Here is an 11540-nt window from a genome sequence, read left to right as displayed (position 1 = left end):
GGACCTATCCTCTGCTGCACCACACAGACCCCCACAAACAGCTGAATGACCGGGGCTGTTAAATCCAGAAGAACAACTCATCGAGCAGCTTCGCTGGGTCTGATCACAGCGACACTTTCACACACACGTAATCAAATATTGATTTAATTTGTGATCACACTGGCCTCACACAGAGTCAGTTTATCATATTGTAAGTATATTAATAGAGGTATAGGAGTATATGAGTAGTGCCGACTCATATCATAAAACAAATATATACAGAGGGAGGAAATATCCGAAGTTTTAATATTTGTTAGTTTAAAAAATTAATATGACTCGCCTGATGAGGCTTTGATGGACTGTGGGTCAACTGCTTTGTGTTCTCTTTTTTATCGTAATACCTGTACTGTGTTTTCCTAATTCTAGCTCTGACAGATCCCTTCCAGATCATCAGTCTGTAGTTGCTCCTTCAACTGAAATCTTCACAGTTGGTGTATAAAAACAGTGCCGGGGTTAGTTCCATTGTGATTAAAATATTTTTCAAACTGTTTCAGCCACAATTACAAAAAACAAGCAAAAGTTTTAATATTTTATACATCTGGTATAAATGAGGATTATTATTATTATGTGATATCCCACATTTTACTTATTCCATATGTATGTATGTATACATGTGCCAACATTAAGTGATTTGCAACAACAATGTATGCTAAGTGACAAACAGTACTGGCATCTAGTGGTTGAAAGCGAGTCTGAAAAATGTGACCAGTGCATCACATATATGTAGAAGGTATAGAACAGGGGTGGGCAACTCCAGGCCTCGAATGTCGGTGTCCTGCGGGTTTTAGATGTGTCCTTGATCCAATACAGCTGATTCAAATGGCTAAATGACCTCCTCAACATCTCTTGAAGTTCTCCAGAGGCCTGATAATGAACTAATCATCTGATTCAGGTGTGTTTACCCATGGTGAGATTTCAAATCTGCAGGACACCGGGCCTCGAGGCCTGGAGTGGCCTAACCCTGGTATAGAATTAAAAGTCATGATCAGGGATGTCTAACAAAAGCCCCGGGTACCAGAATCAGCCCAGCAAAGACTACGGTCTGAAAGGCTTTGGAAAATGTGAAGGAGGATATAAAAGTTTTATCTATAATTTCACAGCTTTTACAGTTTTTCTTATTGTTAAAGACCTCCCACATGACGGCCCATACCATACAAAAACAAGATTCCTGTTTTTCACCACCTACCATACAGATATGCACTAAAACATTTGTCTAGGCAATGAAACCTAAACTTTTATGTAATATAATCCATTTATCATGTTGAAAAACTAAGAAATACTGTCGTAAATGCACCTTTTCCCCTCACATTAATCCTTCCCAGGGAATAAACGTGTAATTGAATGATAGAAAGGGGAGTTTCACTGGTCCAAGCTCAAAGTGCGCTCTCTGGGCCCACAAGATAAAAGAGGTTTGACATGCGCGGGCCATATAAAGGTTTACACCACTATAGCCTCAGCGTCTGATTTATGAACCTCAAACTCAAAACAGTTCAAAGTTTAAAATCTCACATAGCCTTATTCTTTGCCAAGCTTCTTCTTTTTTTGTCACTATACAAATAAACTAAGACGACACATTGTAGCTGCATAAAGCTTCAGCATAGCGGACGTTTTGGGTTGCCAGCAGCTTTAAAAAAAATAACAAAAGTTTAGGTAATCGTGTTAAATAATTCTCTGTGCTCTGTGCCAGTAAATCTCAACATGAAGCCAACAATGCTTTTTGGGTGTCACACTGTATTGGTTACTGACGTCACAAAACTCTAAAAGATTAGAAAAGATAACCCACCTCATAATACGGCCTGGCCAGACTGGTTTCATAAAAGGAACACTCATCAACAAATACAAGTGAATTACTTAATTTGGCCCGGGCTTTTCTAAAAGGGTATGTTTTAACCATCCTGACATGTAGTGTAGCCTGTTGGCAAAGAGGTGGTTTTGTCCCACTTCTGTTGTTGATGTGTTTTTTTTCTCTGTCCCTTTCTCTCCCTCTTTCTTTCTTCCCAACTTCTCTTTCTTTGTTTTCTTTTCTGTTCAGTCTTGTCCATTGTCATTATAATAACTCAAAATTAAAAATCCTGATAAAATTCTAATGAAATATAACTATCAAGTGGACCATTATAGCAAATACAGTAATGGTCCACGTGGGAAAGTAAATCTGTGTGGCATTTTTTGGCCTTCAGACAACAACTGCTACACTGTCGGACAGGCCAAAAGAAAAGTTTAGCAAACATTGGATGTTTTTAATCATCCATGCTGTAACCACAAAGGAAATAGCAGAAATTAACTTTGGACAAACTGGGCCATCTGGTGGTGATGAATGGCAGTGTCTCACAAATCAGCAGGAGAGCCTTTTTCGTCCATTCAAAGAGAATGAATTTGTTCAAATGTTTTAATGCAGACCGTCCTGAACAGCTCATAGGTGCATACATGTACACACAGCAATCTCACTGCAAATAGCAACCAAACAAACTCACAGCAGGAGTGTCCCTTCTGGACGAAACACCACTTTATTACAAGTCAAACATTTGAAATGAACACCTTTAATGAATACCCAAAAGTGGGAAAAAACATTGCATCGAGTTTTTCTCTCTCTCTGACTGCTGCACTGAAGACACACAGCAGGTTTTGTTGACAGGCAGCATAACACTGACCCATGTCCCCTGCTGGGCTTCTGGCCTTTCAAGTGGGGGTCTTTATTATGTGAGTGAGGGCCGAGGAGAGATGGACCAAAACGCCACACCCACAGTAATCTCCTGTGGACAGTAGTAGAGTAAGGCAGTCATTCTTTGAATGGTTTCCAGTGACTTAGCTACATTCAGTACTCAGAATCACAGGAGATCTGATACATAATCAAACTAAAATACCAGTGCTTTACCGTCATATATATTTTTCTTAGTAAGAGTAAAACAATTATACTGTACATTACAATCAGCTGCAAGCTATGTGGAGGACCTCCATAGCACCCTTTTTATTTTCTTTATTGCACTCCATTTATGACGCCCTGATTTCAAGTTTTCTTCAAGTTTTACCCTTTTAGCTTGATTACAGATCAATAAGATTGGATCTCAACCATCTCAATTAAATAAAAAACAAAGATGGTGATAAAAAAGGAAGAAGAAATAAAAGTGAAGGAGAACAGAACCACACAGGCCAAAAGTAATTCTTCCTTTACAATACTATATGTCCTTAAGTACTTTTAAACATATATATATATATATATATATATATATATATATATATATAGATAGATAGATAGATAGATAGATAGATAGATAGATAGATAGATAGATAGATAGATAGATAGATTTTAAACAATCTTTAGTCCAGATCGATACAAATACTAAATGCACTGTCGGTGGGTTTGTGCCAAAGTATGTGTTGATTATCAACAGCAAGTGCACTTGCGGATTTTTCACAGTTCGAATCATTGCCTCGCTTCCGACAAACAAAAGGAAAAACACCGGCTTGTGAACAATATAGGTGCTGAATGGCTGTTAACCAGCATGGTTCTGTTACAGCATGCAAGGCCGAGGATAGAACCACGTGAGCGCCCATTGACCATTAAGTCTGTGAAACTGTTTCTCTGCCAGGTTATTCTGCTTTTTCTTTGCCACCATCTACTGGCTTCACCGGCTCTGGATCTTCCAGCAAGGCTTGTTGTCTCTCTCGTTCCTTCACCAGCTGCACACCACAGTAGGTCACGAGTAACACAGAGAGGGTCGACAGAGGAAAACCTAACAATAGGACAAAGAAGAAGGAGGAAGGGGGGGTGAGAACATTAAAGCAGAACTTTAAAGGAAATACTGCAGATAATCCAGTGAACAAGCCCTGTCAGAGTTGTGTCACAGAATGTTTAATGCTATGAAGAAAACAGAAGCGATGCTAAAGTCAAATGATCTGTGGAGCATTAAGCCCCTCAAGTTTTTACTTTTCTTGTTTTCCTGTGCTTTTGGAACTGAGAAAAAACCCTGTTTTTTATTCATACTGATGTTGTTCCCCACCTTTAAAAATCAGTCTCCTTCCCACCATTTTGGCAAACTCCAAACTGTTCAGGGAGAGAACATTGTAGAGGACGATAGCCCAGAAGTTGGCCGCATTGAACAAACCGCGGATCCTGCGTGACATGGCTTCACCCATGGCACTCTAACAGAAGACACACAACAGAGCACAAAATTACAACTAACACAGAAAAAGAAAAAATGTAATTCTGCTGCCATCCTGCAGACCTGTGAAATGTTTGATAGATGCTTAGTCCATCTTTAAATTAGGATCTGTTTTGCTTTTCTCTTGTCTATTATATTCTTGGGGCAAATATAATAGATCCACTTCTTTTAATAATGGCTTTTTAAATGAATAAAAATAGTTCCACACCTCAAAATCGTGTCGCTCAGCTTACTTTTGATCCTGTTGCTCTCAGGTCAGTACTGTATTAAGGCCCATCAAACTAAGAAATGGATCTGTGAAGTTGATAACCACCAGTTTTATTTATTAACTGCCAGTTCACTCCCCTTTATAATGAAAGGTACAACATTAAAGAGAATTAGATAATAGCCCCTGAGGCTCACTTGGCAACAGTGAGAAGGAAGAACTTCCTTTAGACAGGAAGAGAACTCTGGTAGAGCCAGACAGAAATCTGCCGTGACCAGTTGGGGTGTTGGGGGAAAGAGGAGAGAAACAAGAAGGGCACGGGGAAACAGGAACCAAATACACACTATTCTGTCTCAGTCCATTACGCAGCTTCCACAAAGTGTGATAGAGTGACTTAAAATCAGTGCTCATTAAATACCAAGATCGCTATCAGTGATGAAGAAGAGATTCTGTATCCAGTGACAAAATGTTGATAGATTCCTGTGTTTGTGTCAAGACTCTAAAGAATTTTTTTACCAAGTAATTTAATTTCTTCTTTAAATGTATCAGACACAAATTGTTATTCAAGGCAAGAATTTTCATCCATGCTCAAACATGCCTAGGGGCATTACTATTTGCCTTATCGTTTCTCACCTCTATGGTAGAAAGTGGTGGAAGGGAGAAGAACTTGGCCACCCACAGCTCAAAGTTGAGACCAAAGCAGTTGAAAAAGGACCAGATATAAACCAGTTCACATGGGCCCAGCCACAGGGTGGTGACGGCAAAAGTGCAGATGGTTGCAAGAAGTTCTTTGAAGATTTGATCGTGATTTCCACCAATGTAGTCGTAAACATACCTGCACGTGACACAACGATGAGTCAAAATCCTCTTGTCTATACCGCGTTCGGTTCTTTATGCCCATGAATTTAAATCATCCATGCACTCACTTGCACAGCCAGTCATTGATGCCTCTGTCAAAGTGCCTACAAAAGACACAAAGTTTCATGAATACTTTCACACATTTTACGGTTTTGCAGAGCGAACCAAGAAACTACACTGTGGTTTCACACTGCTGATGCAAGTCGCACGTACGTCTCAGCGAAGACGTAAAGCATGGTGATACACTTGGGAGGCTGAGGAGGGTCCAGGTGATCCAGCATTGCCACGGTGTTGATGACGCCGAACATTACAGCCGCTTTCACCCAGTCATACACCAAGTTGGAATAAGCCAGTCCAGCTGTGAATCACATAAAAACAAATCTGAATCTTTCCTAATTAGAATATATCCCACAGTCTTTTCAGGCATTTATTTAAAGTCCTGCCTCTGAGAAAACCTCCAGTAGCAGATTAACTTGAAATGATGTCTCATTAGAATTTTAGATTATTCATTTTTTCACTGATTTTCCTTGGAAATAGTATGATTTTAGGGAATAACAATGTTATTTCAAACCACAAGAAATCAAATGACTGAAGCAAGAAAACTTCAGTGCAAGTGCGAAAGAAAGGAAAAAGCTTTGGATTTAATTACTCACCCAGAGACCAGTCAGAAAGCTTAGCGACCAGCTTCATGTCACTGGGTATCGTCAGAATGTAAAGGTAGTGGAAGAAGACATCCACCACGAGAATACCTCCCAGGTGCAACAAGGCCTTGGTGGTGATGTTCCACATCTCCCTCTCTTTACGGATCAGCTGAGTGTTATTTGCCTGCAGAACAAAAGCTTCCACTAAACTAGGGACAGTACCTTGCTCAGGTAGCCATTCAGGGGATTTGAACCCATGATCATGGGGCGACCACTCTACCTACTGAGCTATCCCTGCCATATTCCATAGAAACTTGAATATTTGACGATTACTCCATTCAGAATAGCAGAGTTACAGATTTGTAACTATTTTTGGACCAATTAATTATTCACATTAATAAAATAGTTAATTAAAGAATAGATGTACCTACTGTTGATTAAAAGAAATATTAGGGTTTCTTTTTTAAAAAAACACCAGTTTATCTTTATATTCCGTTTGATTTCAATCCTCACCTGGGCATGAAACCGGTCGAATGTCATTATCGGTCCAAAGAAGAAGAATGGGAGGTAGAAGTTGTATTTCACCAGGTCTGAGAACGTGTAGTTGCCTTCCTTCTTCTCGCAGTTCTCTAAAGCAAAACTCATACAGCGCATGATGCTGAAGCCACAACCGCCATAGAACAGGATATCTTGGAGGTTGAAGGAACCAGTTACCAAGGCTTCCTGTTGTGGGGCAGTGGGGGGATAAAAGTTATTCTGAGCCTCAAACACCAGTCTGCATAAGGACGACAATAACAATCTGGCAGAAGCTGTATGCTGTCAGTACTGTAATCATGTGTCCATACATTACATATTAGACCAAATACTATAATTTGTAATGTTATCTATAGTGTTTCGGGATCGTTCTCCGGTTTGGTAACGCTTCTAAGATCACCTACAGCTGAAACCTTTCACAGTGGTGTGGATAAAGGGGGGCCAACAACAACTGTGTGTAGCAATGTGAAAACTATGATGCTACAGGGCATTCACGTTTTCTAGTGCATGTTTAGGGAGGCTGGAGGTCTGTCTGCATTTAAATTCAACCAATTTTCAAATGGTTTTATTGGTTGTTTCTTTCTAATAAACCTCACTTATTTCCAGTGGGCTTCAATAACTGCTTCTGAGTCTGAATCCCCACATTTTGGAAAATCCTGGAAACACCCCTACAAACTCAGCTAAACTCCAGAAAAGTTGCAGTTCAGTTTTATTTATATAGCACCAAATCACAAATGAAGTTGTCTTAAGGTGTTTTATATTGTAAGGTAAAGACCCTACAATAATACAGAGACAACCCAAACAATCAAATGACCCCTTATGAGCAAGCACTGAGAGAAAGTGGGAAGGAAAAACTCCCTTTTAACAGGAAGCAACCTCCAGCAGAACCAGGCTCAGGGACGGGCAGAAAGAACTTCCATTAGGATCATTAGGAAGAAATGTGGTGGTCGAGCACAAATGTTGTAGTATTTATTACATGCGTCGCTGGACTTTGGAAGTAGGTGAAGTTGTTAAACTTCTACTTTGCTACCATTCCCTCACCTGCCAGGAGTTAAAGGGCTCCAGCTTGATGGAGGCCAGCGTACACAAGCCTGCAGCGAAGCACATCCATTTACTTTTGAATATAGCCACGCTGTATAGTATGATGCAATGAGAAAGAACCAGAGCCAAGAAAGTCCAGCCCATCGTTACCAGGACTGCCAAACCTCCATACACCCCAAAGACCAAGGATCTGTGCTGTGGATAAGAAGGAGCCAGAATTAGTCAAGATATCAGGATATAGTTCAGAATTCAGGAACACACATGAAGAGTGGTGTTAGTATAATAACACTCATGACACTGCAAAAAATTAAAATACCTAAGGATGGGAAGATTAAATTACAGGGCAATGAAAACAAATCTACAGTCCACATATGCACAATTTAAATGAAATGCATGGCAAATGTTGTGAAATTCTAAGATCTTTTAATGTTACCTTACATCCATTTATACCAATCTTCATTGTAAACATGAAACAAGACAGAAAACATGTTTAAAACATGATGAACTGTTTTAAATATGTCCAGATATTCACAGCAGAGACGCAACAGATGGGAACTTGGTATCAAAGAAAGCAGCTCATGCTGTGTTGAGTCACTCTGTCAGGCCTTGAGGTTCAAATAAAAGCCACGAGAAACATTTTTGTTCTGGAACAGAAAAACATCTCATTGAATAAAAATGGAATAAAACTACATTTAATTAATCACTTCAAGGCCTTCTGTTCACATCAGCAGAATGCAGCTTTGCATTTACTGTAATATCTTTCTTCACACTTGAGCACATGCAAATATGTGTGAAATACATATTTACAGAGAAAACACCATGAGCCCGCACGTGTATTTATTCAAAACCCAGGAGTATCTCGTGAGCATTCACACCCGCGCACCTTTGGAGCCACCAGGGAAAATATCTTGGCAAAGATCACATGACCAACGAGAGCAAAAAGGATATGATTGCGGAATGTCGTGAACCACATCACCCATTCGAAGTCCGCAGCATCCTACAGCAAGGAAAAATGCATTAGGATCAAATAACAACCGCTCGCTTAACATGGCGCTGTGCAGCTGTATAGAGAATACATGAAGAAGAGGGACTTACCATTTTCCTGCCAAAATAATGCCATCCTGGTTTGACGCTTTCCTTGAAGGTCTTTCTGTTTGCATTTTCTGAAAAAACGAACAAACAAAAAAACGATAATCTCCATTTGTGCATGCTGAGGTGTTTTATTAATAATGCAAAACAGCTTTAAGTAATGGCAGGACACTGTAAAGCCTCTGTGTTAGGGAATCCAGGCTTTGAGCAGCTTTGTTTTGGGCATTTTTATATGAGCTGGTTATTCCTCTGTAAGAAAACAGTCGTGCAGGTAGTCACAGCTTGAAGAGCTTTGGTGTGTTCATTGGATTATTGCAAATTTAAGGGCCTGAGAGCACTTCTGGTCTATTTTATAACACCAAATATTACATAATACACTCACTGCAGAGCTTTCTATTCTGAGGCTGACATCTAGTCTCATGTAGACATAATCTTGTTGCAGGAGAGTAGTTTTCTATATAACCTGAACAAAGCGCTAACGCATAAATGACAAACACAACACCAAAAACAATCGCAGTGGTGACCAAAGTTGAAGCAATCAGTGTAGCAACAAATGTGATCAACCTACACCACCACCACCACCACAGTGGGGAGTAGGTTTTTCCAGCCAAAGCTGGAGAAGCCTCAAAATGTAAGGGTCATTCGGGGAAAGCCTCTTACTTCTGGGAACACAGCCAAACTACTATTGCCAGTATACAGTGCTACTGTAGCATGCAGACCTGAGTATTACAAATGACCATTTTAAGAGACAGAGACTGAAGGAGAAAAAATATCTGGACTAAAATGATGATTGACATCTAGACTGTATGACAGCACAGACGGTGACAGACAGCACCAGTCACCCGATTGCACTCAGTCCACTCAGATCAGTTTGTGAAGAGGCTGGTCAAAGCATGTCATAGTCTGAATGCATGCAAACATTTGGTGTTATTTCAGGATGAAGGGTTTGGAGTTAGTTGGCTCAGTGTAACTTAGTCAGAAATATCTCCATCTGGGAAATAATTAGAGAGTAAGTGGACCATTTTTTCAAATTGTCTTCACATAATAAGAACACGCAGGGGGGGAAGCAGTCTCTTTTCATCTACTAAATGAACTTTGTTCTGCCCTGTTTTAGGTTAAATAGAGCACTGTTGTAGGATGTAGGACGGTGCTTTTTGAGGCAGTTTTTAAATTGCATTGGAATTGAATTGCATTGTCACTTGGCTTTCAGTGACATTTATCAGATCATGAGTGAAAATTGTGCTCCTAAAGCTGATAGTAGGTGCATAAAAGTGTCCATTCTCTCCAACTTTAGGGAATATCAGTGGATTTCAATTAACCTCTATAAATGTTAAAGCACTGTGATATTGATTTTTTTTTTTTGGACTTTCTCAGTTACACCGACAGCCTGTGTGTGTGTGTGTGTGTGTGTGTGTGTGTGTGTGTGTGTGTGTGTGTGTGTGTGTGTGTGTGTGCGCGCATGCATGCACTCCGGACATCTCTTGACACGTTGTGCACTCACCACTTGAAGCTTCAAATATCCAACTGCCTGCCCATATCAAGGCCACAGCAAGTACAGCTGTGTAGAGATACAGCTCATATCTAGGGAGGGCAGTCTTGATCCCCATGGTGAATCTGCACACTTGAAGCCTAATGGGTTGAAAAGCAATCAGCCACATAATGTTAGACCTAAGTGAAGGGAACCAGTATAAATGAACAGAAAACAAAACAAAAACAGGAAAGCTCTGAGAGAAATGCAGGGTTAAAAGGTTTATTTTACTGAACCAGGTTATTCTTTGGAAATTGTTACATTGTAGTTTGCTGTGACATGTCAGTATGAAAGCATGCACGTTGACAGGTTCCTCGATAAATAAAATGCTCCGCAGGATTAACCGGACAAAACATGAGGAGAAACCCAGTACAGTTAATTTTTATGGTAGATGTCCTTGGCAGTGTTACCCAGTGGAAATCAGCCTGTGCCTATAGAAACTATACACCCACAAAAACGGGTCAGCGCAGTAATAACACAAGTTCCTGACTGGTCTGAGACAGACCGGGGTGTTTCACCGAGGTGGTATTTTACTAATAAGCTTCCCGGATCGACAGCCCAGTGACTTAAATAGGACTTCAGAGCTCTGGCTCCTCGGAATCAGCACCGTCAGCTGCGCAACCCTACCTCTCCTTCCTATTATAGTACTGTCTTGCAGTTGGTTTGCTGTACAGCAGGGCAGCTGCAGTGCTATGTGATCTGGGAGGCGCTGGGGACTCACTTCACAGAATAATTAGCCCTAACTGGAATGGCCAAGAATGGCGCACTGGAGTGGGAAAACCGTTAGTTTTCAGGTGGACAGCCCGGGTTCCTGGCTGTGTTAGGGCGTGTGCTTCATGCTCATGTAGCGCACTTTGAGTTGAACTTAAAGGAGTTGGACGAACAAGTGTGGCATGCCAGTGCCAAGATGTAACCATGGCTATGCAGATCCCCCGCAAAGCGGCATGCATACAAATTGAGGCTTACTTTTTCAATGCTCTGTGCGCACAGAGTCGATAACACACCGGCTGTTTGTTCTGATTGTTCCCCCCCGGTGGTTTCCGTCATATTTATCACTTTGCATTAATACAAGACTTGTTTTACTAACCTTATATCCGCTTTACACTGTCAGGATGAGGGCAGCACTACAGCCAGTTCTTCAGTAGACCAAAGAAATTGGGGGAAAGCAGGTGGCGGCAAAAGCAGATTTCATTTCATTCGTCTTGCGGGGGCTTTGCCGCTGCCTCTGATCACCAGCCTCTGGCAGTCAGGATGTTGCGGACCCAACGAAAGGAGGAGGAGGAGGAGGAGGAGGAGGGGGATATATTTATCCACCACTACTGCACCGCAATGAGGGGTGGTCCACACCGTGTCCATCGGATCTTACTCACAAACATGGTTTATAACGTCGAAAAAAGAAAGTCAATCAGTAGCAATTAGCCTAATTGAGAGCCAATCAAAGATAG

General features: G+C 40.9%; 1 protein-coding gene across 3 annotated transcripts; it reads right to left on the bottom strand.

Annotated features, from left to right (window-relative positions):
- Positions 1–2524: 2524 nt before the first annotated feature.
- Positions 2525–11494, bottom strand: hhatla (hedgehog acyltransferase like, a). 3 transcript variants are annotated; one of them, XM_085440068.1, is made up of 13 exons: positions 11183–11494; positions 10069–10196; positions 8574–8641; positions 8362–8475; positions 7912–7932; positions 7479–7673; positions 6417–6626; positions 5916–6087; positions 5476–5620; positions 5331–5366; positions 5038–5239; positions 4038–4179; positions 2525–3770 (listed from the first exon to the last, which is right to left on the bottom strand). In XM_085440068.1, exons 2-13 carry the CDS (start codon positions 10172–10174, stop codon positions 3628–3630), a joined length of 1554 nt encoding a protein of 517 aa, XP_085296194.1. In that variant the 5' UTR covers positions 10175–10196; positions 11183–11494; the 3' UTR covers positions 2525–3627. The 3 variants fall into 3 exon arrangements, with proteins under 3 accessions (XP_085296194.1, XP_085296195.1, XP_085296196.1); XM_085440069.1 differs by lacking the exon at positions 7912–7932 and having other exon boundaries at positions 11183–11492; XM_085440070.1 differs by lacking the exons at positions 8574–8641; positions 10069–10196; positions 11183–11494 and having other exon boundaries at positions 7917–7932; positions 8362–8386.
- Positions 11495–11540: the final 46 nt, after the last annotated feature.

This window comes from Copadichromis virginalis, linkage group LG18 (genome assembly GCF_057382275.1).
Source record: "Copadichromis virginalis isolate Kocher_CV1m ecotype Utaka linkage group LG18, C_Virginalis_male_GT1.1, whole genome shotgun sequence".
NCBI lineage: Eukaryota > Metazoa > Chordata > Actinopteri > Cichliformes > Cichlidae > Copadichromis > Copadichromis virginalis.
The sequence above is the reverse complement of the archived record's forward strand: the minus strand, read 5'-3'. Positions and strand labels throughout refer to the sequence as shown.

Excerpts from the sequence above, each read along its gene's own strand:
- hhatla (XM_085440068.1), bottom strand. The coding sequence starts at position 10,174 with ATGGGGATCAAGACTGCCCTCCCTAGATATGAGCTGTATCTCTACACA. Across the intron at positions 8,642-10,068 it reads GATATTTGAAGCTTCAAGTG|AAAATGCAAACAGAAAGACC; the intron begins GTGAGTGCACAA and ends TCGTTTTTTCAG. Across the intron at positions 5,240-5,330 it reads ATCAATGACTGGCTGTGCAA|GTATGTTTACGACTACATTG; the intron begins GTGAGTGCATGG and ends TGTCACGTGCAG.